The sequence below is a fragment of the Kwoniella shivajii genome, chromosome 4 (genome assembly GCF_035658355.1).
Source record: "Kwoniella shivajii chromosome 4, complete sequence".
In the NCBI taxonomy this organism is placed as follows: Eukaryota; Fungi; Basidiomycota; class Tremellomycetes; order Tremellales; family Cryptococcaceae; genus Kwoniella; species Kwoniella shivajii.
The window spans coordinates 139,120-165,899 of NC_085911.1; the positions used below are offsets into that span (position 1 = coordinate 139,120).

At 44.7% G+C, this 26,780-nt stretch overlaps 11 protein-coding genes across 11 annotated transcripts; 4 read left to right on the plus strand and 7 right to left on the minus strand.

Moving 5' to 3' along the window:
- Positions 1–330: 330 nt before the first annotated feature.
- Positions 331–1,461, plus strand: IL334_003042 (uncharacterized protein; the record flags this gene model as incomplete). Its single annotated transcript, XM_062934778.1, has 6 exons — positions 331–490; positions 556–614; positions 667–1,088; positions 1,153–1,251; positions 1,311–1,362; positions 1,417–1,461. 6 exons carry the CDS (start codon positions 331–333, stop codon positions 1,459–1,461), a joined length of 837 nt encoding a protein of 278 aa, XP_062790829.1.
- A 316-nt stretch (positions 1,462–1,777) lies between these two features.
- IL334_003043 (uncharacterized protein) lies at positions 1,778–3,837 on the minus strand (the record flags this gene model as incomplete). The annotated part of the gene is made up of 7 exons (XM_062934779.1): positions 1,778–2,045; positions 2,110–2,244; positions 2,310–2,622; positions 2,682–2,899; positions 2,960–3,321; positions 3,380–3,638; positions 3,713–3,837. The coding sequence occupies 7 exons, from the start codon at positions 3,835–3,837 to the stop codon at positions 1,778–1,780; spliced, it is 1,680 nt and encodes a 559-aa protein (XP_062790830.1).
- Positions 3,838–4,491: 654 nt separating this feature from the next.
- IL334_003044 (uncharacterized protein) lies at positions 4,492–5,811 on the plus strand (the record flags this gene model as incomplete). Its single annotated transcript, XM_062934780.1, has 6 exons — positions 4,492–4,651; positions 4,707–4,897; positions 4,955–5,079; positions 5,131–5,354; positions 5,410–5,672; positions 5,728–5,811. The coding sequence occupies 6 exons, from the start codon at positions 4,492–4,494 to the stop codon at positions 5,809–5,811; spliced, it is 1,047 nt and encodes a 348-aa protein (XP_062790831.1).
- Positions 5,812–6,169: 358 nt separating this feature from the next.
- Positions 6,170–7,737, minus strand: IL334_003045 (uncharacterized protein; the record flags this gene model as incomplete). Its single annotated transcript, XM_062934781.1, has 8 exons — positions 6,170–6,288; positions 6,342–6,464; positions 6,517–6,691; positions 6,748–6,963; positions 7,024–7,215; positions 7,275–7,351; positions 7,402–7,434; positions 7,497–7,737. 8 exons carry the CDS (start codon positions 7,735–7,737, stop codon positions 6,170–6,172), a joined length of 1,176 nt encoding a protein of 391 aa, XP_062790832.1.
- Positions 7,738–8,241: 504 nt separating this feature from the next.
- On the minus strand, positions 8,242–10,923 carry IL334_003046 (uncharacterized protein; the record flags this gene model as incomplete). The annotated part of the gene is made up of 14 exons (XM_062934782.1): positions 8,242–8,493; positions 8,552–8,596; positions 8,663–8,841; positions 8,902–9,171; positions 9,224–9,407; positions 9,472–9,640; positions 9,700–9,817; positions 9,870–9,883; positions 9,957–9,976; positions 10,061–10,158; positions 10,226–10,296; positions 10,358–10,575; positions 10,629–10,668; positions 10,739–10,923. The coding sequence occupies 14 exons, from the start codon at positions 10,921–10,923 to the stop codon at positions 8,242–8,244; spliced, it is 1,863 nt and encodes a 620-aa protein (XP_062790833.1).
- A 590-nt stretch (positions 10,924–11,513) lies between these two features.
- IL334_003047 (uncharacterized protein) lies at positions 11,514–14,580 on the minus strand (the record flags this gene model as incomplete). Its single annotated transcript, XM_062934783.1, has 9 exons — positions 11,514–11,738; positions 11,810–11,961; positions 12,024–12,348; positions 12,398–12,425; positions 12,483–12,575; positions 12,644–12,889; positions 12,965–13,299; positions 13,379–13,888; positions 13,960–14,580. The coding sequence occupies 9 exons, from the start codon at positions 14,578–14,580 to the stop codon at positions 11,514–11,516; spliced, it is 2,535 nt and encodes an 844-aa protein (XP_062790834.1).
- Positions 14,581–15,176: 596 nt separating this feature from the next.
- On the minus strand, positions 15,177–15,491 carry IL334_003048 (uncharacterized protein; the record flags this gene model as incomplete). The annotated part of the gene is made up of 1 exon (XM_062934784.1): positions 15,177–15,491. The coding sequence occupies one exon, from the start codon at positions 15,489–15,491 to the stop codon at positions 15,177–15,179; it is 315 nt and encodes a 104-aa protein (XP_062790835.1).
- A 710-nt stretch (positions 15,492–16,201) lies between these two features.
- Positions 16,202–17,364, minus strand: IL334_003049 (uncharacterized protein; the record flags this gene model as incomplete). Its single annotated transcript, XM_062934785.1, has 3 exons — positions 16,202–16,404; positions 16,554–16,925; positions 17,031–17,364. The coding sequence occupies 3 exons, from the start codon at positions 17,362–17,364 to the stop codon at positions 16,202–16,204; spliced, it is 909 nt and encodes a 302-aa protein (XP_062790836.1).
- A 359-nt stretch (positions 17,365–17,723) lies between these two features.
- Positions 17,724–18,639, plus strand: IL334_003050 (uncharacterized protein; the record flags this gene model as incomplete). The annotated part of the gene is made up of 3 exons (XM_062934786.1): positions 17,724–18,032; positions 18,128–18,321; positions 18,456–18,639. 3 exons carry the CDS (start codon positions 17,724–17,726, stop codon positions 18,637–18,639), a joined length of 687 nt encoding a protein of 228 aa, XP_062790837.1.
- A 178-nt stretch (positions 18,640–18,817) lies between these two features.
- IL334_003051 (uncharacterized protein) lies at positions 18,818–21,186 on the minus strand (the record flags this gene model as incomplete). Its single annotated transcript, XM_062934787.1, has 10 exons — positions 18,818–18,948; positions 19,027–19,238; positions 19,296–19,324; positions 19,398–19,490; positions 19,582–19,914; positions 19,989–20,200; positions 20,292–20,551; positions 20,628–20,713; positions 20,797–20,973; positions 21,028–21,186. 10 exons carry the CDS (start codon positions 21,184–21,186, stop codon positions 18,818–18,820), a joined length of 1,692 nt encoding a protein of 563 aa, XP_062790838.1.
- A 1,954-nt stretch (positions 21,187–23,140) lies between these two features.
- IL334_003052 (uncharacterized protein) lies at positions 23,141–26,579 on the plus strand (the record flags this gene model as incomplete). Its single annotated transcript, XM_062934788.1, has 6 exons — positions 23,141–24,189; positions 24,248–25,094; positions 25,224–25,350; positions 25,413–25,800; positions 25,927–26,395; positions 26,466–26,579. 6 exons carry the CDS (start codon positions 23,141–23,143, stop codon positions 26,577–26,579), a joined length of 2,994 nt encoding a protein of 997 aa, XP_062790839.1.
- Between the last annotated feature and the right edge of the window lie 201 nt (positions 26,580–26,780).

Genomic DNA, 26,780 nt, shown 5'->3' on the forward strand with positions numbered 1-26,780 from the left:
GATTGATGATGTTACGGCGGGCCGTGGGGTAGAGCCTAGGTCAACTCTTGGTATAGCCGATCAAGTGGGTGTGGTTTTGACCGATAAGACAATATGTATGTACAGCAAATCACAAATTCACGATTCACTCCTCAATGCATTCTTTTGGAGCGCGGTATAAGCACACCTGCAAACGCGGGCGCTTCCCAAGGAGTATTGCCGTAGCCGTAGGTCAAACCCGAAAACCAACGTTATCTCCACCCCTTAAACTCACATACACAGATTTAAATGCTTCACAAAGTATCACAGCCCAAGGCGCCCCTTCAAGATAATCGTTGCGAGTCGTACATCATGGTTAACGATACTACTACACGCAGTACCGCACCTGCAGCGGACTTGTCTTTTGATTTTGGCCCACCCCCACCAAAATTCACAGACAAATATGTTGAAAGGGAGTACGTCAAAGAGAGATTAGCTTTAGCGTACCGTGTTATCGCAAGAGAAGGTTTATGTATGTGAGATCCCTCAGCTCATAATAGCACTGAGCTCGATATACTGACATCAAACATGTCTTAGGTGAAGGAGCTTCGGGACATCTCACATCTCGAGATCCGGTTGATAGAGAATGTTTCTGGGTAAGCTTGTCATCGGACGAAGGTGATACCTTGAGCTAAATGAAAGTGACAGGTCAATCCTTATGGTCTTCACTTTTCACGAATGACAGCATCTGATTTACTCCTGATTGATCATCATGGAAAAATCGTCATGGGTGGTAAACCTCATCAACAAAGATACAACGCGGCGGCCTTTGTGATCCACTCAGCCATTCACGCAGCAAGACCAGAAGTGGATTCTGTCTGTCACGCTCACTCTCCTTCCGGAAAGGCCTTTTCAACATTGGGACGGAACCTGCCATTCTACACTCAGGATTCAGCTGTCTTCTGGGGTGATATAGCGTTATATGCTGCTCATGGTGGCGTGGTATTATCCTCAGCCGAAGCAGAAACGATAGTCAACCATATTGGTAATAAAAAAGCTTTGATCATGCAGAACCATGGAATTTTAACGGTCGGAGGGTGTATAGAAAGTACTATAGCCTGGTTCATGCTGTGAGTATTCGATTACCTATCTCGATACACTCATAATCAAACATGAATTGACATATCTTGCCAGACTTGAGAATGAATGCAAATGCGTTCTAGCCGCAGAAGCGGCGGCTGCTATGACTGGCTCGAGACCAATTGGTATTGAGCCTGAGGTAGCAGAATTCACGTGAGCTGATTTCCTTGTTGTTCTCATAAAGCGAATGAGCTGATACCACCTTGTTGTAGATGCAAAGAAATTGGTACTGAAGAAGCTGGAAGATTCGAAGCTTTACCTTTCGTAAGTTTACTGAAAACTTCCCACTTTCATCGACATGCTAATCTATCATTACAGTTCGATCTGGTAGAAGAGGAATGTGCTGGTGCACACCGGAAGTAAACAGACTGCACAATGATCAACTCGCAAGCAAACGTATATTGGAATATATGAGCCTTGAAATTGCCAATCATGTACACTATCATTCCATTATTTTAGAGATTGAGAGACCCCCGCCAGACATTGCTCAATTCACTTATACAATCTAGCTGGTTACCAAAGCATATGCATCAATATACAAATACTACTAGGAGAAAATTAAACAGTAATCTGATTCAACAGACCTGATCTATATACGCAAAAACAATTCAGGAATCATTTAATAAATTATGATATCCACATATTCCCATTCACTAACGACGATAGGAACAATAACAATTTAGAAGAAGAAATCAGAGATTCTTTGAGCCTTTGTTTGAGGTTTTCGAGCTCGTTTAGCTTCTGAGGCTTGCGTCAAAGCGTCGATGTGTCCGATATCTGAAACGAAATCCATTTCGCTAGCAGGAATATATATGTGTTTTTCCTTGAGCCAGACAGTTTGGTATATCTTGGAGCCTAAGTAGATTGCAAGGAATATGAAGATACTGCCATAAGCGAAAACAAAGTCTGGACCTGCAAAAGAACCAGGATAGAAGAGGTAGTAACCACTGACAAAGTTATGCAAGTTAGTATTAAGGCTATAATAACGGGATGATCATGTTGATTACTTACCTGAAGAAGAAGACGATAGGGGACCAAACGAGGAGGTACCATCCCGAAAATGGTTGAAGGTAACCCCTGACTGGAAGGTAGTCTGTGTTGAGAAGGTTTTGAGCTTTCAAACCGGATCGGAAACGGAGGTAGGTACTGATCACCGATGTTAGATATGATTCGGCAAAATTCTTGAAAGGAAAGGAAAATGGACGACTTACATTGCAATACAGGTCCATGAAACAAGTTGCGCAGCACCGACTAAGTTGATCCACCAGTTGAGTACCTTGACGGTACCTGCAGACACAGACAAGTATGACAAGCAGCTGACTAGAAGTGTTACGCAGACAGCTACCCATGGTACACCGTGTCTGTTGACTCTCTTGAAGATAGCTGGAGCTTGATTCTTCTGAGCAAGACTGTATATGGATCGACTCGCAACGAATGTGAATGAGTTTCCGGTTGAGAAGATACTGATAAGAATAAGAGCGTTAACGAGTGATGGAAGAACAGGAATGCCAAGTCGGTTCATGGCTGTGATTATTGAAGTCAACGTCAGCGAGTATAAATACGATCAGAGGATGAGGACATACAGATCACATAAGGACTCTTTGCAGCACCAGGTGCTCCAGCAGAAATGGCACCGAGGAGATTCTCATCGGTTGAGGATGATACAATTCCAACACAGAGAGCTCCGGTCATGTAGAATGCCAAGATACGGTATATAGTAGAGTTGAAAGCCTTTGGCAGGATCCGTCTAGGATTCTTAACTTCTCCACCGATAAGAGAGATATAATCGGGACCGACAACACTGTTCGGAGGTAGACATTAGCATAATGAAGCTGATCTCTGTCGAATGATTCGAACTCACGCGAATGTTCCCCAAGAAACAGCATTGAAAATACCGGTAATCACCTTTCTGAAGTTGACCTCCCCAGCGAAAGGTCCAGGTGTCTTCCAGTACCGGAAGCCAAATTTATCATGTATTGGGTTTCCACCAACCATTGTGACGAACGTGTATAGCGTGAGTCCTATCATGAGGAAAACCTTGGTTATGGAAATGTAGAATTCAATTTCACCAAACCACCTAACAGACCAAATTTGGATGATGAAGAATGCTACAAGACCAGCGGAAATGAGGATTGCAGGGTGTAAGGTTAAAGTCCAATATTCCACAATAACATTGAGAGACAGAAGCTCGAGACAAATCAAGGCGAGTTGAGTGATAACGTACTGTACGTTTGGTCAGCATGCATGCGGCGGTATTCGAACGGGAAAAGGTAAAACTCACATTCCATCCTAAAGCCATACCGAAACTTTTGTCGACGAATCGACCAGCATAATGAATGAAACCACCATCGACAGGTAAGAGACAGGTCATCTCAATAAGGCAATTACTAGCAGCCCACACAACGGCACACCAAATACCAAGACCAATGAGAAGACCCAATGGGCCGGCACTAGTGAGAGGATTTCCTATAGAGACGAACAATGCCGAGCCGATGGATCCACTGATAGCAATAAGCTGAACATGTCTCATACGGAGACCACTGAAAGGCAACGAGATTGGTCAGTCAGAACAACACGTTTAGGATCGATACCAGGCATACGACCGCGTACTCACCGGTGGGGATCATCTGCCAAACTAAGATTCACGGCGCCGTCATCTCTGGTAATTTCGTCAACAACGGCAGGCTGAGTTCCGTTGGAGAAATCGTCCAGATTCTTTTCTTTCGCCACGTCCGACATGAATGGTAAAGTATTAAAGGGTTGTTCGATGTGGGGAATTGCGAGAAAGGAAATCCTTCATGATAGCCTTTTATAAATCTGCTGAGGCAGGACATCGGGATCTAAAGAGATAAGGCGTCCACTTCAATTCGTTTAAAACCTTTGCAACCGAGCTTTACTTTCGGAGTAACACAATTCGGTGGAGTAATCGGTACAGTATCCAACATGCTTTAATGCGGTATGCTGTCTTATCTTGCACACGAGGTGGGGCTGAAGGAGAGGAAGCAAGGAACCTGTAAGGGCTAAGATATTAGATCTGCTTAAACGCTGTGCCAAGATTTTTGGATGTCGCTTTCCTTTTTCCCGCATTCTGATTTGACGGTGTACAGTAACGGCACGCGGTGTTGATAGCTACCTTACCATTGTGCGGGCGACAGGTGATGAAATCCCGCGAGAGGCTTTAAACAGTAAACGCCCAAAGCGCTGGCGTTTGAGCCAAATCCCATCGGGCTTGCTCAAACGCGCATGGGTATCTCCGAACTCAGCTGATAGATGCATATAATTATATCATTCCACTCTTTCTGTTACCACACCTTTGATCTTCATTAACAACAATCTCAACAACTGACAAGTCTAAGCTCCTGTACTGACACACCCACAATATCAAAAATCATCATGCCCGACATTGAAATGATCAAAGATCGCTCTGCAGTCGGATCCGTCAGCACAGAGAGACTCCCCATTGTCGATATCTCTCCTTATCTCGATCCTTCATCAACTGAAGAAGATCGAAGAATAGCAAGTCAGACACTTGACAAAGCATGTCGAGAATTTGGTAAGTGATTCTGACATGATGAAAGACGTGCTCTGTCCTGACATAGTGGCGGCAGGTTTCTTTTACGTCACTGGTCACGGTCTCGAGCCTGAATACATGCAGGATCTTCTGAAACTGGGTCACAAGTTCTTCGAGCTTCCTCAAGAGAAAAAGGAATCTATCCATATCTGGAAGAGTATGGATAGAGTTCGGGGCTATCAAAAGATTGGTGAGAATGTCACGTATGCCAAACGGGACCAGCAGGAGGTAAGTGATAAGGCATAACATGAGAGAAGTGTCTGGAACTGACCGTGAGTAAATTAGGCTCTTGATATCTACCCCGAGCCCAAGAACCCATCTACTGCTCAGTTAGAAGGAGAGCAACTCTGGCCTTCAGAAGAGGATATGCCAGAATTCAAAGCCACGTTGCTCGATTACACTGAAAAGATGTGGGTACCAGTGTGAATGCAATCTGAGCCATGGCGCTAACTTGCGAGCAGGAAAAATATCGGGCATGCGTTTATGAGAGCGATGGGAGATGTCATTGGTCATAAGGATCTCTTTACGGAATTGCAAGACGACAATTACTGGGTCTTACGAGTCATCGGATATCCCCCTCTTCCTGAAGGTTTTGATGTCGAGAAAGGCATCTCATGCGGTGCGCATACCGATTACGGTTGTTTGACATTCCTTCTCGCTGATGATACACCCGGCGCGCTACAAGGTGAGTAATTGACTTCGTGTGAGGTAATGTACGACCTAACATGTTCTTTGTGTAGTCGAATCAAAGGATGGTAGCTGGATTCCCGCGGATCCCATTCCTGGCGCTTACATCGTCAACATTGGTGATATTATTGATACTCTCACTGGTCATCAGTACAAGTCTACATACCACCGAGTGATACATAGAGGTTCTCGATACCGTGTATCAATGCCATTCTTCTTTGAGCCAAAAAGAGACCAAGTGATTCAAACATTACCAGGAATGCTTCCAGCAGGGGAAAAGGCTGTCGAACCATTCACATACTTTGATCATCTCAAGGTAAGTTCGCGTCGCAATTCACTGAGATTTTATGAGAGGCTAACAAGCCGAACAGCGAATGATATACAACCACTTTGTCCCTAATGAGGAAGCTTTGCCAGAAAAGCCTAACGCCAACGCGCTTACACAACGTGGTTAGACCACCAGGTCGTTTTGGTTACTGTGGTTGTAAGATGTAATGTCGTATGAATGTACTGTATACCAATCCCGAGCAGTTGGTTGCAGTTCCTTTTCGATTGCAGTTCTTGTCGGAATCACGACCTATGACGTCTAGAATGAGCTTGTCAAGAAAGTAGAACGGGTTGATAGGAGTAAATGAGGAGGTATTGTACGGTAATCTGTTTATTGTGGCATGCGCATTGCATAACCTATTTCTCCAAATCAGAAGGTGAACAGAAATGCAATGATGGTGTTCATGTCTAAATGCATATGAATGTGTGAAATGCTAATGTTTCTTTGTTATAATGGCTATGTCCCCTGTGAGACCCACCGTCCACCTACAACTCATCAACGGTGTGATATGTCTTTTCTTCAGTGCTCTCTTGATCTACACCCAAAGCTAAAATACTTAGGAAGTCATACACCATGTCGGCAGCAGCGATGGCAGAGATTTCGCCTGGCATTTACGTCAGTGAGCCAAGAATTTAACGAGATCATATATAAACTTACCTTGTGTATCGTAAGCGGGAGATAATTCTACCACATCGAAAGCAACGACATTGAGTCCGACAAGGGAGTGAAGGATCCTTCTAAGCTCCCGAGAAGTCCAGCCCCCAGATTCAGGAGTACCCGCTAATAAGAGAATGTAAGGAAAGCTATATGACAAGGAGGATTATATACTCACTAGCAGGAACAATAGATGGGTCCATGACATCAACATCCAATGATATGACAACAGGTCCATTACCAATACGAGCCTTGATCTTTTCGGAAATCCAGTCGACTCCATAATCGTCTATGTCGAACGTATGGATCAAGTCGAATCCGGCAGTAACGTCATCATCTAAATCTTGCGGACCCTATATATTTGAAACACAGTCAGCATTCATCTATAGCGCGGATACGCTCAACTCACAGCAAAACGGGTTCTGATACCAGCATGAATGGAAGAGTTGCCCTTGATGAAACCTTTCTCATAGGCGTGCCAGAAGAACGTTCCATGATTTACATCTGCTTGAAGAGACACACTTCCTACGTATCTATTAGGGTTCCAAGTATCGATGTGGGCATCAAAGTGAATGACTGATACTGGGCCATATACTTCCGACACAGCGTCCAGAATCGGTAAGACCTGAATGAATGTCAGCTCCGGACGGGTTTCCTATCTTGACTTATTGGATTGATTGCTCACAATGGTATGGTCACCGCCAAGAGCGATAATCCTTGGGTGATACTCTCCATCAAGACCCTTCTGCATGTGTAATCGCTTCATTTCTTCCTCATTCACTACAGGATGGTGCAAGACAGATTTATAGCCTGCTTTTACTTGCTTTATAGCAGTAGCAGGATCGAAGGGGGTCACAGGTACATCCCCACAATCGAGCTATGAAAAGTGGAATCGGTATGAGCTGACTGTCTGTCACCAAAGGAATACGGACTGACAACATAAAGACCGCTAGTATAGGGATTTACTTCCAACCGACTAGAATATCCTCTGTCTGGTCTTTGTCTTCGAGATCCTGTATTTCGATTAGCGATTTCTACAAGTCAAGTATAAACCATTACTTACCACTTCGCAAAGCATATGGGCCGAATCGTGCACCTAAGCTAGGTTGTAAGCATTGGTAAAGATTTTAAGTGATGCAACAATGGATCCAGACTTACCTGGTCTGAAAGAGACTGCAGAATCAAAGGGAACACCAAGTAAAGCGATATCAAAAGCTGTATCCGGCTTGTCCAAACATTTGACATGGGGTAAATGGGCAAAACTGGTAACACCGCTGAAACTGAGATCTGGTGTACCGGCATAATCGTCATTCCAAGGATCAACTTTAGCGTGATTGCCATGAGCAAGTGCACCGATAGCACTGGACAAGCAAAGTAAGGCGGAGACCGAGCTGTACATGTTGTATGAGAGTTGACGAGGTAAAGAGATACGAGATTGCAAGTCAGACTAGTTGGTAAGTCGAAGACGAAATAAAAAGTTACAGAGAAAAGGAACTTTGTCGCGTGAAAGTGGAGTGCAACGGTGTCAGGTTGTCTGGGCGGTAGCGAGTGGGTAGTCACAAGCGCCCTCTAGACGCCAAGTCGTCTCGTGTGAAATTCGCTTATAATTTATTAGTTATAATATTCGCGAGATCCTCGTGTCATTTACGTTTTATTACATTCAACTTTCTAATAAGGAGCGTCACTTATAACAAAATTCTTGGATGATTTAGGACCTCAATTGTCAACTGTCAAGCGGCTTTCCCGGACAGCTTTCCTTCAGCGGGTAGGTTTAGGCTTGATTTGAACAGAGATCAAGCCAATGAACCGGTTTATAGGTCACACCACCTGCAGCAATATTGCATTATGCATAAGGATCGATTTGTATTTCGGTTTCAATGCTACATATGAACACAAGATACCTCTAATGAACTCGAGACGCTGACCTTGAAGGAGGCACACTAAAACTGGCACCTGTATCTCTCAATCCGTCCTCCACCCTCAACATCTGCCTGTTCAACCTGTCTTCTTCCGCTTGATCTATTTGGGACATCTCCGGCTGTCCCTCGGCCTGTGGAGATCCGTTCTCGTCCGCATGGTTTTCTCCTTCTTGAGTCGCAGCTGGTGCTGCGCCATATGTCCTTTTGAGACTATATGATTTGGTGCACAAAGTGATCTGGGTTTCAGATAGTTTAGCGAACGATAAAGCAGATTTTGCAGAAAGAGGAACATACAGCAAGTGCAGAACACGCAAATGCGCATCCGATCAGCCAGCATATCTATGATTGATTGACTACCATCAGCACACATCGTATATCAAATTACTAATCGGACCATCTGCTTACTCTCATGGAATCGGCGAATGCCCGCAATAGTGCCGTCTTTGTAGGGCCGTCCGGCAGATCATGCAAAGCATGATACCCAGCTGCGCTAGTGGGAGCCACAAAGGACGTGCCATAGCCTTCAATTTTCGAGAAACGAGATCTTAAGCCCGTATTGAAAACAGCTGTAAATATCGCAATACCTGAAATACAATCGTTAGACACTGAAGCTACCATGTTTCAAAGCTGCGCAGACCACGAACCTATACACGCTGCGATCGATCTCATTAGTGTCCAAGCGGCTGTACTGGCAGCCATGTCTTTTCCAGGCATTGACGCTTGTATCACCAACATGGGCAGGGATATTGATAGGCCAATACCAGCAGAAACGATTACCTGAATTCCTTCTTGAGTAGCGAATGATACGTCATAAGTGAGAAGGGCATACCACAAACCATAACCAAGAGCTGACAAACAGAAACCGGCCCAGATGACGGGACGGACGATATGGAATCGAGTTGAGATTTCGCCAGCTGGATATTCAAAATCAGCTTCGTCTGGCGGGATTGGTAAATCCGCGCTCACCGATGATACTAAATATCGTCAAGCTCATTGCAAAGGGGATGAAATAGAGACCAGATTTCAGAGACGTAGCTCCGCCAACGCCTTGGAAAAATTGGGGTAGAAGAAAAGTGGCTGGCAAAAACATAATAGATAGAAGAAAGGATCCAAACGTGAAAAACAGCGGGGTCCTTGTCTTGAGCATTCGCTATAGTCGGGCAGGGTGTCAGGCTTCGCAACGTTGAGAATCGAGGAGACCAAAACAAACTCACCGCCGGAATGATTGCATTCTTTTTTGTGGTTAGACAGTGCACAACGGTCAATGCAGTGACAACGACTCCGCCAATGATCGTACCATACGCAGTCTTGGAGTCGAAGCCTTCGTCTGCCGCGCTTGAGAAGCCAACGACTATCATAGCTGAAGCTGCCATGATCAAGAATCTAGCGACGCACTCGCTCATCAATCACATGGTCTGGCCATTTGTCTCACAAGCACTTACAGGCCAATAAAGTCGAATGATCTTCGTAATTCAGCTATATCGCTTCGGGGAGCTTGCTGGAGGTTCAAAAAAAAGAAGAGGAGGATGAGAGCCAGGGCACAAATCGGAATATTGAGGTCTGGTATCGTATCAGCCACTACGTCCTGAGCAGTAAGAGGTTATGTTCTTACAAAAGCACCACCGCCTGAACAAGTACGAACAAGTACCAACACAATGGTCAGTTCACATTGCACAAATCGGGAGGGATAGGTACTCACCAGCTCGCCTTGGTGGTCAGCTAAAGCAGCAATGAAACGGCGAGATAGTCAGTCTCACCTCGAAGAGGGCGTGGAAAGGCAAATTTGATTAGAGTAAGACTCACGATCCCACCCAATATTGGGCCCAATGTGGAAGCGACACCCCAAAGCGCTCCTAGGTAACCTTGATAAGCTCCGCGGCGATGAAGTGGGACGACGTCGGCTAAGAGAACAGAAATTAGCAAGACAAGATCTTCTACCACAGATATGGTTGTGATGATCATACATACAGACCACGATGACCGACAGACTAACCACCGACCCACCACCGACTCCAGCAAAGGCTCTGGCTATGATCAACCTATACACAAATATCAGCTGGTCCCCGCTCCTGGTCCCAACGGCGCAGACGGATGACTCACCATGTGGCGCTCTTTGCCGAACCGCACAAAGCCGAGAACACCAACAAGAACATGACAGCGCAATACAATGCCGGCTTCCTCCCCACTATGTCGGTCAGCCTCCCGTTGATAGGGTTAACCATGACTTGACTCAAAAGATATGAGGTACTAATCCATGAGTATTCGGACGGACTTGTATTAAAATCTGCCGCGATAGTGGGAAGAGCGGTCGATACGATCTTAAGATGACATATTAGCTATGAATTAGTAAGCCTCACAAAGCACGACTGACCGACTGATCCAGAGCTGATATGAATCCAATTAAACCAATCCTATAGAAACGAGCCTCCCGCGTTCAGTATATGTGTATCGAGGCATGAGCTTGGAACAGAAAGGACGTACGTTGGTATAACGATCCAAAGATTATTTTTCGGAATTTCCACACCTTCTTGAATTGTAGTATGAGAGCTCTGTGTAGTTGGCATTACCTGGCTGACGTCCTTTTTTTCGTCCGACGTCGACTCGTCCTGTCGAACATCAGGGGAGCCCTGTTCGACGTCGTGGACAGGGATGCTATTGCCCACCATGTTGTTGTTCGTTATGACCATCAATTACCACTGGGGGCATCACGACCGATGTGATCTTTACGTGTGAGATTGACGATGAAGTGTTGCGCAGAAAAACATAGGAACTGCAGACACTGCAAATCAAAGTCATTCTTGTAACTCCAAAAGCTGAGCATGAGGAACCTACGGACGAATCCGAGACGCGAAAAATAGATGCAAACTCGTCTTCCGGGGCATTGTCCCCCCGAAATCGGCGCCGGAGCACCCAGATTTATTGTGGAGGTTCCTGTTAAAATAGAGGCTGGGAGTCGTCTGGGACAAACGTACAAACGTACAGTAAACTGCTAGCTGCGGATCAGGACACTATTAAGGTTAATTTGGAGAATACAAAATGGTTGTAGATTGAATGGCCCAAAAGCAATTGTTAATCCCGTTTTCGGTCATTCCGGCTCTGCTTAGGATATCTGGGATATTATGCGAGACTCGACCACGATTGTATGCATTATCAACGATCAACTCTGCATGTATATTTAACGATACAATTTCGTGTATTCTGTCTAGTGGAGACTGGACTTATACCATAACGATGAACACGTTGGCAATTGCTGAGTCTAAAGCACTTCCCATCTCTGTACACCCATACTGACCAGTCTAACGAACAGCTCTTCTCTTCTACCAACTCTGGTGAGATGGATTGTAGTACCTTCGTCCTTCTCGCTACCAACATGTTCTGCAATTTGCTGAGAGCGAGGCTTAAATCGCACCGTCAAACCTAACCCCTCTACATCTGCTCCCGATGCCCAACCCAAAGCCATACGAGTCATTGAAACGTGACTCTGCGGTCGATGGTGATATTAGCAACATATTTTGTATTTCGGACGGAAGAGCATAAATGCTCGCCACGTACCTTTTTAATCTCCACGATATCGTCGATTGGCCAAACGAAATGTTCGCTTTTACCTGAAATTGGCACAAAGGTGATTCTTGGTTCCTTGATGATATCGTTCCTGTTTTCAAGGATGATATGACCTGAAGTTTTATCAAGTTTACAGGGGAAAGCTAGCAAAGAGGACATGATTGAATCAGCACAAATCCTATTGCTTGAAGAAATTTCTACTTACAGTGATTGGACCCTTCGTCTTTGATGTTACCTCTGAAGAGCAACTTATCCACTTTTGAACCGATCTTTTCGCCAGTCGTCAGATCGGCGTCACCACGGTCTATTGCTTCTGTACGTGCCTGTTTCTTAGTGCCATCCACAGCGACATCCCCATGGAATCCTGCCATCTTTTTCCCAGCAGCTTTGAAAGCGCCCATAATATGTGATTTTGTCTTATGCTTAGCTTTAGTGGCCGCTTCTGTCAATCCACCTTCTTCCTCAGCCGCTGCAATCTCGGCGTCATCCTCAGCAGTATCGGTAACAGGAGTAGTGTCTTTGATTGCTTCCTGAGTGAAAGTTAGCATGAAATCTGATAAGCATTACAGGGAAACCAACCTTTGGTGTGCCCTCGAGAGGAGGAGGCCTGGAGAAACACCGTGATTAGCCAATATCTGAAACATGAAGCATAATCTCAACGTACGGAGGTCGAGGTAAAGGCGCATTGAGCGCTTCAGCAACTCGCAATAAGTGAAGAGTTAATTGAGCATCGGTAGGAACGCCTGATAAGATCGAGCTGTAATCGTAAGTGGTAAGCAAGAGCCTTGTGTAGACGTTCGCCATCACAGGTGGAGTATAACTCACTTTCGTATGTCCAATAATTCTTGCCAATTCGGTACCAACTCCACAAACTTGTCAAGAGCCTTCATCAACAATGGCGATGTGAATAATGGTTGTCCCCAGAAGCCGACACCGAAGAAAAAGGTCGCCGATCGAGCGAATACCCAAGGAGGAACGAAAGTGAGCAAGAACATGACGGGTACAAGGAAAGCGCCGGCAATCTTGAATCTCGCATAGGAGTCGGGATAGGGTACAGGGGGTGAGAGAGCGCTGAATCATGAAAGCTGGAGTTAGCATGTACTCGTATTTTGGCGGATATCTATATAACGTAAATGATAGACTCACTTTGTTAGTCTCTCGATAGTATCAGCGACTGCACCTAGACCCTCCTCAGTAGCTTTGGTCATCTTGGATACCATTTCATCCCTCTTTCTCTTTGCTTCCGTCTGAGCTAATTTCTTCTTGTCTTTCTCATTCAAGGGTTTGTCTGAGTTGATAGTCTCTCCACCAATAACAACAGTTCCTGACTCGAGACCTTGAGCCTGGCTCTCTCCGTGTTTCTCGCGAGAAACGGGGGGTTGTCCGGGAGCAACATCGTCGTCCAGATCAGAGGAATCATCATCCCTTTTCTTTTCTCCTACTTCAGAGTTACCAGCTTGTTTGCCTTTCTTCCTTCCGTCCTGTATTCCATGCAGCCACTGTCAGCTCATCTATCTCGATAACAATCGATAATAAAAATGCCATCACAAGCCTACTCACGAAGAGTAATCTAGTAGTATAAGCTTGCAAAATGCTGGTAGCCTCGAACGCTTGTTCTTCTGCCTGTTCTGCTTTGCTCCGATGGACAGTTTTACCGTCGACGTTACCCAAAATACTCTCATCTCCTTTTTGATTGGTAGGATCTGTAGCACTGGGTGGCGTGAATGGAGCAGGCGCTACAGGAGGGAAAAACCATCTCCTGCATTCGGGGAAGCAGACAACGGCGATCAGGAATGAGACTACACCTGCGACCGCGTAGCCGAAAATCCAACAGATGAAGTATGAGGCGCAGAAGATACCAGTTCTCAATCGTTCTTCCGGCGACCATGACATGAGTCTCTGTGCTTCTCGCACACCTCGGACGGAAGATGGCCCGACAGCGGCAAATACCCTTTCGAGGTTGGAACGAAGGACATCAGAATGGGAAGGAAGGTTTGGTAAGGTTGATGGACGAAGATCAGGTTCTTTGGGAGGAAGGTGATGTGCCGGGTGAAGTACATGGGTAATTTGCTAATTTCATGTTGGATTAGCTGACTTGTCCAACCCGCTATCTTATCGATATTATAAAGAAAGAAACTCACCACATCAAACCTTCTCAACATGGCCCACAATCTATCATCCTCCAATCCAGATACCACTGTCCCCTGAGGTTTTTCTCCTTTCAGTTCTCTTGTCTCCGCTTTAGTCTTTTCCACTTCTCTATGAACTACAGCAGGGTGCTCATTCTGCATAGCCCGCTTTTGTTCTTCAGGATGGGTGGTGGCATTGGTAGGTAGAGCAGTTGGAGCGGATTCCGAAGATGGCTTAAATGGATCTATGGATGCTGTAGGAGCTTGAGCTTGACCAGCGTGAGCTGCAGAAGCTGTTGTACCCCTCGAAGGGTCTAAGTGGTGAGTTTCGGTAGATGGCACGGAGGGAACTGCGGTTTCATGAGGTTTTTCGTGAAGAGCTTGTTGAGCGACTGGATGATCGGTATTGGACGAATCTACCGCAGGAACTCGAGTATCTTGACCTGCAGGATAGTCAGTGGCAGCTGAATGTCCATTCACCTGAACACCAGTAGTTGGCACTGTAGTGGGTGGTATCACATTTGGATCATGGGGAGATACGGCAATGGGTTGAGCTTCGTTGGCATGAACGGGCTCATAAGTCGTCTTGGGAGCCGAAGCAGGACTGCCGGAGAGGGGTGCGCCCAAATCCATCTTAAGGATAGTCACTGGTCTATGTCTATAGTCAAGTATATACACAGGTTGATATAACAAAATGGCATGTAAAAATGTGAGAAAAATGAAAAGCTTAAAATCCAAAGGTTTGTGGTGGGGGGATTTCGTAATTAGTAGTAGCTACGGAATAATGACGTCATGTCAATCATTCAATGTTATGTCATCGTTCATGCTTCATTTCTCTGTTCTCTAGAGGTGATCTTGTTCTACGACCACCAAGACAGATTCAGAATGTTCGTGTTCTCTAGCAAAGCCCAGCTGTGTGCCCATTCCATCCATAAACACTTGATGCACGGCGGAACCAAGATGTTACGCATTGGGTCTTCTCAGCTGTCACTTTTGCGGCATAGTGATCAGTGGCACTCGTCACCGGAAGTCTGCTGGCAAATGCATTGAGTATCGATTGGGAGATGTGAAGTGAATGACAGATCTGTCAGTACAAGAGGATTGGAAACAAGACACATCCTGTCCTTAAGATACCAGCTTCTCGTGCTGCTAGGCTAGTGAAAGATCCAAATGCTTTCTTTGAAAGCCTCATTTGAGGCATTGTTAAACCTCCCCTTTGTAGGCAAAGATTATTTCAACAGTATGATTGTTGATTCTCCATCAAAAGCTACTACACCTTGGATAGGCTCTAGCCTATTTGGAAGGTTTGGTAACTTTGGAACTGAAAACTCCGCTTGATTCGTGGGTTCCAAAAGCTGTCCTCCTTCGGATTCCACGACGTATATAAAACGTTTTTGTTCCAGGGTTCTCCTTGACGAGAACCTTATGATATCAAATGCTGATTCCTTGAGGAGGGAATTAAGTGTACGTTTCTCCCAGGGTTTTTTGGCTGAACTCGAAGCCAAAGGTACGGTTTCGTCTTCACCGTCAAGGTCCATTTTCATTTTCGGAATGGTGAGGTACGTTGCGTTTATCGTCTTTGGCGTGATCATTAGAAGAAGTAGTGGTCTATTCTGCTGGTACGTCTGTCATCTCAGCATCAGCGGAAAGAGATTGCTCGAACATAGTAGCAGTATGTGTGTATGGTACAGTTGCAGGGGTGAAAAGACTATGTGTGTTGTATGTTTATGGGGGAAAAGAAAGATCACTTATTCACTTAGTTCCGCTTTTCATAAGGATACAACTTAGCAGTAGTTACTCACCCACAGCTGAGTTCAGAAAAGGAAGACAGATGTCGAAACGGGTCTTTTCATCCGTTGAAGACTACTCAGTTTGGATTATCACGAGGCATACGATATGCTCTAATCTTGCAGATTTCTTCTCCGTATACTGCAACAACACTGGTTGTCGTAGCTGAGCATGATTTGTGAATGAGTCACTAAAATCAAATGTACCCCGATAATAAGTAACTCGTCCAACCGAGCATTTCCGTCCTCAGAAACATTAATACAGTTAGTATACCCCGCCAAACTGACACAGAGGAATACCCAGACTCCGCTAAAGGTGCTTAGTAACGCGCATGGATAAAGGGAAGCGACTACCGCGTCTGATTCGACGAAGACTTTTACTTCCTCGATATCTCAATCAGGTTATATATGATACATTGAGCGGACATACCAGCCATTCGCATACTGTGAAAAAGAGATTATTCTCTTTATCGTGAACTACCCTTTCTGACCATGTCCAAGAAAGACTCTTTGGTCAAAACATCTTCTTTACCACCTCTACCGAGGATATTGTCCTTCTCTTTCTTCGATTTGGGTCCTTCGGGTTTGAGTTTCGCCTGAGCTGATAATGACGTAGTAGCTGCTTCCGAATTTTTTGAAGCTAAGAGAATTGCATTGAATAGTTTGATCACTATGGTGAGAAGTAAGATAAAATCAGCTTGACATATCGCGATTGAGAGGAAACAACGGCTAAGTGCATAATACACCAGAGACACAACAGGTTGTTTGAGTTTTCTCCCGGGAGAATGTTGACCGAGCTAGAAGAAATCAGTAACTTACCACCTCTTTGAGCAGTTTTTCTCAAACCCCTTTCGAATTCTTGACCACCAATGACCCCATCACCATATGCCCAACCTTCAACTACATCTGTGACTCTGGCTTGATCTTCTTTCTCTTCTTTGTCAACTTTTAATTGTCTTCTAGCTTTAGCTTCTATTGAAACTGATGATTTCGTAGGTGGTTTATGTGCTGAAAGAGCTAAAATTGGTGCTTGATCTTTTGATGTAACTGATTTCACACTGATTTTCTGTTTGTCTAAGGATGAATCTGTCTTTGCCTTTTTTGATTTCGATTTGGTCACCATTGGATCAGCTAGCAAAGTTGCCAATGTTTCTCCGAACGTAGATGCTGTCGTAGCGGGTCTTTTACGTTCTAACGTATTTCAGATCAGATATCAGCAAACACAGATTTATGATCAAGCGATGATTCGTTCATTAATCATAAATCCAGTCCTTTCAAAGGACGATCATCACTCACTAGTAGGTTTTTTCTCTTTACCTTCTTTACTCTTTTCAATCTCTTCATCGGTATCGATCTCTTGTTCATTATCCATATCTATATCTCCTTCATCATCCTCATCTTGGTCTTCAAATCCAGATGCGTTTCCTTCGCTCTCAGATTCCAGATCTGACCCCTTGAATCTTTGTGCTTTAGTAGCTAAAGTCACTGAATGTTTGGACTTCGCTTTGCCTTTATTCGCTGAAGGTTTAGAAGAAGAAGAAGCGGCAGAGGATTTCGATGGACCTGCTTTTGAAGATGATGGAATGGACGATTTCTTCAATGCCGACTTGAGTTTTGGTGGAGCTGACATCTTTGATGAAAGAAGGGGGTCTTGAATTCCTCTGTGGATATAAATTGCGTCTGATCAGAAACAAGTTCGGTGCTTTAGAAAGACGATGTATGCTTTATGATTCCAAACATTTCGTTCTAGTTGAATAGGGAATTTCTCAAAACTTCTTCGCAACGTCTGAACTTTTTTTCAACATGATGACTGAGGAGATGGGATTTGATTCCGTCTTCGCATCAGATGGCGGGGAACGCCGCATCATGACATGCAACAACCTGTTCTTCTCGTTCTTACTTTACCGATATGTCATCTAACTATGGGTTCATGTTACATCTTATTGGATCCAAGTGTATCAACGTAGCTCTTTGGGGGAAATCAACAGGATGCTTGCCCTCTTTCTCAGCTTGCTGTTTATTCTAGCTCCTTGCATCATTCTCGCCGAATCGATAGAGACATACCGGATCCATCACAGATTCCTATCTCATCCTTCGCCTCAATCTCCTCCTACATTTCGACAACTGGGTTCAGTCCAAATATCCCAATCATCAAATAGCTTTACTACAACCCTTGAAGACAGTCTGGAGAACGTCGCCGAGGATCTAGTGGATGATGGGAAAGGATGGTATCAAGTTGGATTACAACTTTCTGAGGGACATGGTGTAGATGAATGGTTCATATCTTCTACTAAATATGTGAGTAGAGTATATCACACGGTTCTTTCCTGCGATAGTTAACCTCCCTGACCTCTCAATATAATCGTTAACTTACTGAAATGGGCGTTCTGCAGTGCTACTTATCATCCTCCTCACCTAAAATCAAAATACATTTATCAGAATCATCTATCCCTACTTCATTATCTATTCATCCTACTGCTCCTTCTCAATCTAGCTGTTCATCAAATTCATCTGAATCAATCAAATTACCCTCCAAAATCAATGAATTACAATTCGAATTTCCTAGACACACACATAAAATATATAGGTAAGTCCCATCAAATGACACCATTTTCGCTTTGTGTCCCGTTGAAAAACAATTACTCCATCTGTATCCTTCCGAGTGTGATCCATGTATTTTCGAGAACATATACTGACTCACTCATGATTTATCTTCCATAGCCCATCATTAGCTGCTCCTCCAGCACTTGATCCATCAACGGGATCACCAGCTCAACCAGAACAGGAAAAATCATTCGCGCAGAAATATTGGATGTACATCGTTGGCTTAGCGCTATTCTTCGCCGTTCAAATGGGTCCCGATGATAAACCCGCCGCTGCAGGTTCAGGTGGTGGAGCAAAATGAGCTACTTTCAACGAATGTGTGACCATGTAGAGACAAAATTAGTTATTGATGTAATGCATACATATAACACAAAGATATTTCGACAATCGCGCCACAAATTTCGCTTTCCGGATACATGGGAGTCACAAGGTAAGATATGATACAACAAGCTTCAGCTATATTGCGAGATGCACTACTCCTACTTTCTACCCCAAGGAGGAGCGTTTCCATATACCCAAGGACCAGCAGGACCCACCAATTCAGGTTTGAGATCTTTGATATCATTCGCGCCGATATTACGCATAGTATTCGTTATCTCCTCAGCCAAAACTGTGAGCGGTACATTCGTAAGTCAGATTATCGGTCGCCGCCTTGACAATACAGTGAAAAGTAAACGTTAGCACTTACTCTGACATAATCTGACTACACCTTCTTCACCATGAGTTCCATTTGCATATAAGAAACTTCTTCCCAATCCGACCGCTTTAGCTCCTAATGCTAGAGCCTTTACTACATCTGCACCCGATCTAACTCCACCATCCATCATCACATCTAATTTTTGGAATAATTCAGGTTTATTTATTCGCATCTCATATAGTAGATCTATTGGTGCAGGAGCGCTGAAATAAAAATGGTCAGTCAAACTCGATCGTCACGGAGGATGATGATAAACTCACAAATCACATTGTCTACCACCGTGATTTGACTACATATCCGATGCAACGCTAAATCAGCTGATAGCTTGGTTGGAATGGATACATTATCACTCTTTTACTCACCAAGATTATGCCTTGGACACCATGCTCTGCACACAATTCGGCGTCTTCCATGCTTTGGATACCTTTGACTATGATTGGTAGATTTGTATGTTTCTGGAAAGAAAAAAAAAGCGATTATTAAGCGTTAGTCCACCGGGGAATCACAAAGACCTTCTCTCCGAGATCGATGAAATTGTAGCCTTACCCGTATGAAACCAATATCATTCCAAGTCAAATTTGTATCTTGGTAACCACTAATAGCTTGACTTACACCTAAGGGAGCTTTTGATTTCTCTTGTCCATCTGAAGAAGGTGGAGGTGCTATTGCTGCTTTTGCTCTTACGTCTCTTGTTCTCTTTGATCTCCATGCCGTGTCTACAGTAAAGATGATAGCTGATGCACCTAGTTCGGTTACTTTGTGTAATAAAGCTTCCGACGCTTTACGATCTTTATTCAGGTATATCTGAAACATCACTTGTTGGCCTTTTTCTCTTGCTTGCATTATTTCATCAAGTGAGCAAGAAGCGTTTATCGAGATCTTGACGAGGAGCAAGCAGAACGATATGTCAGTGTTCGAATTTGATCTTCTCGATGGAGGTAATGGTCACTCACTCCTTGCACAATCCCACATCTTCCTGCACCTTTAGTCAAATTAACTTCTCCCAATGGATGTCCCAATTTCGCCATGGCAGCAGGCGATATAAAGACCGGTAAATCAGTCTTCATCCCTACGAACTCGGTGTTTATTGATCCGTTCGTTGCATCGCGAAGTATCCGAGGTCTGAAATAATATCGTTTAAATGCATCCTGATTCTCCCCAGCAGCTATAATCAACACATGAATATGATTAGCCATTATTTCTCACAAAAGAATCTCAGATGAGAGACCTGACAGACAAAGGTTCGCATCACTCACTTATCTCCCTATCAGCGGCTGATTTATAGTAATTCCAAGCAGTTCCACTCAATACCTTTTCAGCCCAATCTTCAAAATCGTTCACTAACAACATCGCATCTACTGGTGGTAATGATTTTCTTGCTTCTTCTACACGTAATTCCTCCTCTGTAGGTTCATCATTGATTTCTGGCATCGTAGTGGGATCTACAGGTCCTATGTGCTGTGACGGATCGAGCGTATCTAAAGCATCTGGAGGATGAAGTGGTTTGAATATTTTCCTATATATTCACATTTCATGTTAGTCAACATATAGAGGTCGTGACATATACTTTGAGAAGATCAGGAATGACTCACGTAGCATCTTTCCCCGCGTTCGCCAAGATGATTTCGGCTCCTCCGGGATGTTGATCCAAGAAATCAGTCACATCGTATATATTTCCCTAGGAAAGTTAAATCGATGACTCATCAGTTTCCTGTCCGAATGGCATCATACAACGTTCAGCCTGATATGAAGTACACTCACGTCGACTATAACCCAACAATCGTCCTTCTTCGTATGTTTCTGGACTTCTTCGTAACTTATCAATTTCTGTCCTGACGGTTGTTTTATTCCTGGGTATTTGTCTGTTCTGGATGACAATGCGTCACTGTCGTCCGCTCGAACATACGGTAGGAACGATCTGTAGGTCAGAGCGATACCCTAAGTGATGAAGTCAGCCATAATCCGGAATGACTCGCGAAGCACTTCGCTCACTGCGGCGGCTGTAACAGCTATGACGAATGCAGTCTTTTGATACGATGTAGAGTTAAGATTTCTCGACGATGAAGAACTGAAGCGCTGCCCTATAATCTTCGTGGAGGTCTGTATACCTCCCAGCGACGATCTAGTAACCTTTGGTAGCTGTCTTAACATATTAGATACCACTACGACGAGTACTTATGGCTTTGAGGATGGCAGAAAACGTCGTCGTGTGTTCGTCATGTATATATTAACCCCAATTGACGAATAGAATACTTTGTATTTTGAGTATCCACTTTTGTAGAAGTATCGGACCGAGCTCACCGAAATTACCGCGTGTGATATGATCATCGGCGATCTCCGCGGCAGCTGGGTGGGGGCTGAGTGGGGAGATTTCTTTTTTTGGCCTTATATGGGTGTTATATTTAGGGTCCTGCGCACGATCGGTTCCTGTCCCTTTTTGTTTTTTCGTTGTCTGGTCATCATGCTGATGTCACCGCCACATTCGATCTCGTCTTCGTCATTTCGGGATATCCCCCTTTTGATGGGTACAATAATCTTCACTTTGTTAGGTTCGATCGATCGTCAGATTCCAATGACCATTATTAACGTTTCATGTTGGACGCCACTGGTGCTTTTCACGTGCGTGTTACGATAAACATCTATTAGCCTTTCTCTGGAGTCTTGGCTCATGCATCTTTGGGAATAGCACAAGAAGGAGAACAGAAAGCCTTCTGTTAAATGCCTACTTGCGGCGGTTATTACGAACTGGCAAAATCGGATTCTGTTGGTTGAGAAGATTCGAGAAAAAATTTTAATACTAAAAACAGCTGAAGCGGCAACAGCATATTCAAAGTGACTCGCATGAGAGATTAAGTTTGGATAGGATACTGCATCAGATCGATGGCGATCATTTTTCTTCAGTTACCCCGACTGGACGTCTGTCATGCACGAAAACAAGATGCCCATTGGTTTTTCGGTCGATGCAGTATGTCAGTCCAGATCCCATTTTCAATGACCGTTTCACTCCAAAGCTGCGAAAAGTTGTTGCATGTTCCTCTTTTGGCTGTCTTGTCCTCGGATCTGCATGCATCCATTGTAGCATTTGCGATGGGATGTAACAAGATGCATGAACAAAGCTTCACTGTATACACCTGTATTTGCCAAGAGCGGTAAGCTGTCATTGAGCGGTAATAGTTGGTAAAAATATGTATCTGAGACTTTGACAAATCTCGATGATGGTGGAATTGGTACAATAGGGTCCGAAGCGCCACACCTGGATGATGATCGACCAAAAAACAATAACCTGTTATTAATTATGGAAAATGAAAGAACCACTATCATAATCATTTCTCAAGTCTACTTTGCGTATCAACTTGACCTTTCATCTTTGTTTATAATTCCAATATCTTTAGACAGCCTTGTACCATACCATCTTACAGACGACATAAACGATATTCAATTTCAGAACTGAAGAAAGACTGCATCTAGAAAGTGCATATAGGTTTTCACATTTTGGTTTCAAGGTAAGTGAATCAAGGAATGTTTTAAAACTTGTACTTTCTGATCGTGGTGTACATAATTCTTTTTTTGGGGGGTTCATTTCTCTCCAATTGCTATCATCATCATCGGTACATACATTCACAATTATTCATCATCACTGCATCATTCCAACATCTTTCTCATTCATCTTATTTATTCATTCAACTCATCCTCCCATTGTCTCTCCAGTAGTTGACGATCGTTCAATTACATTCCTCGTATTGAATATCACCGATCGTTTATTCCTATCTTCTCTGTCACACATCATTCGTCGCCATTCGAAAAACTTTCGTCCGATCTAATCACTCACACCTCTTCTTCCATCAGTCCTCAACTGCTATTCATCTGTTCCGCTCAATCTTACAAGCATAGCATATATAGCCCACCTCAAACATCGATGAAGATCGGCACCTGAAGACCAACAATAACAAAGTCGCCGATCGCACTTCATTAGAACCAATCTTACATTTGTGCCTTTCTGCGTATTTGCCTCTTTGACTGTTTTCACCGTTCTACGTTTTATCCACCGCTTACCTCGCGATCGGACAACTTGATATCATCACCATCCTCAATCTTTGAGTGCACAATGTCGACGCCGCCATCACAAGTGCACTACATGAGGTCTAGTATGGCCCGATCATCTCCACCACCTCCATACCGGATTTCAATCCCTTCCCTGATATCTCACGATACCCCTTCTCAAACATCATCTTCCTCTACCTCTCGCATCCCTTCACCTTCAACTTTTTCCCTCGATCGAGCTTCAGAAGCGAGCACATCACGACCGTCGATGCGGCGCTCATCATCCTCATCTTCACGCTCAAGTGAACGAAGTTATTCACCATCATCCATATATCCAACGCCCGATCCATCAACTGCTCCCACCACTCCTTCGATGTACACTCCCGTCACTCGATCGTGGCGACCAACGAGTAATGTACCCATACAAGTGCATAGAAGGCACCGTAGACGAGGATCGGGTGAGGAAGAAGCCAATCGATGGCTGTCTGAAGATGAGGGATTAGGTTCGAGCGCACCCGGAGTAAGGAGACGGCGAAGTAGTGGGACGAGCAATCCCAGACATGAGGACCAGAACGATCGCGGTGGAGATGCTGGACCAAGTACTCGGGCGCATAGAGGTGGAGAAGGAGATAAAGTTCAGTCAACTGAAGATGCCCTCAACGTTATCAATCAGTCAAAACGCTCTGACTTGCGGCCCCGCCCAAATCGTGCCCGATCCTTTGATCCCAACTCTTGTTTTACTCAACGTAAAGTATCTACCGAAACGGAAAATACCACGTCTCAATCGTCTGCGGTCGGAGCCAACCCTCCACAAATTGAACAACTTGTTCCTCCACCTGCGCACACGGATGTTCATGTCGGTCTAGGTATTCGATCGGTAGGGTCCGAGTCCATTCCGCTCATTCCTCATGTCTCACCTGTCGATCTGGCCAACCCTTCAGTGTATACCCAATTTGGTTTGGTCCCCGATTTTGCTACTGGAAGAGGTGGAGATGGTATCGGGGGTATCAATCTACCAGCATCGTCCGGTGTCGGAGGAGATCTTGCGGTAGCGTTGTCGGGTCTCGAAAAGAGGAAAGAGCTAGTCGAGAAGTTGCGTCGTGTGCTCGGATGGTAAGTCAAATCAAATAGAATAACCTTTCAGCTACCCACATTAACGATGTTTTTACAGTGCTCTGTGCCCACCCGTAAACGGCGTTACCCCAACTCTGCATCACCCTATCACATTGCCTTGTGGCCATACCCTCTCATCTAATCACATCACTATCCCCGCTCCTCCGCCTTTGCGGTTGACCAATGAACCACCTCACGAGATACACGCAGCTCAACATCGCCAGCATCAGCAACGACTCGTCATCTGGTCCAATGTCATGTGTCCTGTTCCCACCTGCAAACGATATAGCCCCACCGCTAGCCCATCGGCTGTATTATCCGACGCCAGTATCACCGGGTCCGAACAACTGCCTGTAGGGTCAGTTGGCTCCAATGAAGCTCAGCGGAGCGGTATCATCAACCCAGGTGTTACTTACTATCCACCCGCTCCACCTTTGCCCGCGCCTCCCCCTGCCTATTCACCAGAAGCTCCAGATAATGAGTACAACTCCCCTTTGCTCGACATTTGCGTCGATAAAATTCTTGATCTTGTTAACAGAGAAAAGGCATTGATCGAAAGCGAGGATACTCAACCGAACCAGACCGAAGATGAAGACACAGACATCGATTCTTCCTCCGGTTCCGATGAAGAAATACCATTTTCATCTCAAGCTTCTCTTACCCAAAATTTCTCTCATCTAGCTTCTTCAAGATCCCTCCTGCAAGCCTCTACCTCCATGGGTCGAACTGGCTCCAAGAGACGTCGACGAGATCATCGCACTTCTCGTCGAATGCCTCGAACAGCTCTCGATCAATCTTCAGTCCACATCAATGAAAGTGGATTTGAAAAGGAGTTATTGGGGACTCTCGAATGCGATGTGTGTGCAATGTTACTTTTTGAACCTGTAACGACGCCGTGCCAGCATGTGAGTAATTCTTTTCCTCCTTCGCTTTTTCATATTCGTCACACTTCTCAATGTTTGTGGAAGCCCTGGTATATCCGGCGTTTACGTGATTTTCAAAAGATGAGACATTGACCCATGTTTTTTTATTAGTCGTTCTGCTCGAAATGTCTTTCCCGTTCCCTGGACCATTCCTCGCGATGTCCTGTCTGTCGACAAGATCTACCTAGTTTTGCATTCATGCAGGATCATGCGGTCAACAAGGTCTTACTGACAATCCGTGAGTTATCAATGACCGGCCCAAATGAGCATATGGGGAAGTAGGCTAACATGAGTTATTAGTCAAAACCGCATTTCCTGATGAGTACATTGAACGGCAACAAGCAATCGAACGGGATGAAAGGGATGCTAGACTGGATACACCGATATTCGTCTGCACCCTTGCATTCCCAGGGATGCCTACAATACTGCATGTTTTTGAACCAAGGTATCGACTCATGATTAGACGATGTATTGAGTCACCATCACCGAGATTTGGTATGCTCCTGCCCGCGAGAGGTGTAGGTGCTCCCCAACTTCAAGGCGTGATGGAATATGGAACGATGCTCGAGATTCAATCTGTTCAAATGTTACCCGACGGTAGGAGTATGGTCGAAACTGTTGGCACTCATAGATTCAAATTACTTGAGACAGGTAATTTGGATGGATATACTGTTGGTCGTATAGAAAGGTGAGTAAACAGGCTTTGTTCACCTCCCTACCCACCCATTGAGAGTTCTGAAAGATCTTTGAAGATGATTTTTGCATCGAAAAAACTGTATGCTGATGATATACCGATCTCGGATTATCTGGTCAGGATCGATGATGTCTCACCTGAAGAGGAAATCGCCATGGAAAGAGAAGCTGTTGCGCGTGCCACATTGTCTCGGGCAAAAGCGGCTACCTCAACTTCAGATCCTACCCATGCGAATGTTACCACTGTTTCGGATTCATCAGATGCAACAACGTCAACAGCGTCGGCTTCTGCTCCGGCTCCGGCTCCGCCTCCACCTGTATCATCTACTCCTATCGGTCTTTCCATGGGTGGTCTGGGGGGCGGAATGGATTTCGCTGCTTTGGCTACTCAAGCAGCTTCCAATCCTAATGCCCCTTCTGTCACTAGTGTGGAGGATACACCCGAAACCACGGAGGAACTCATGGCTATTTGTCAGGCTTTCATCGATCAATTACGATCAGGTAGTGCACCATGGCTCTTACAGCGATTAAACAACACATACGGATCTATGCCTACTGATCCAAGCGAATTCAGTTACTGGATGGCTCTGGTAAGTGTCCTTTTGTATACAGCCCAGCGGTCAGGTCGATATTGTTTGACGTTGATTTCTCTTCTATCAGGTAATGCCTATCGACGAGTATGAAAAGGCTAGACTTCTACCTATTAGATCACCTAGATTAAGGTTGAAATTGATTGTGCATTGGGTTGAATCACTTCGATCGTCTTGGTGGTGAGTGCAGTCTCGTGGGGACCACTCGATTTGGTTCAGATCAGCTGATACAAGATACACTTTTTTCTCTCTCGTGCTTTGTTATTATAGGTTCTCAAGCGGGTAAGCACATTCTTTGACGCTATTGTTAGGATGTAGCTGACTTGGACAATTTTGTCTATTCTCCTTTGCGACGTTTGACCACATAACAGGTGTGTTGTCGGTT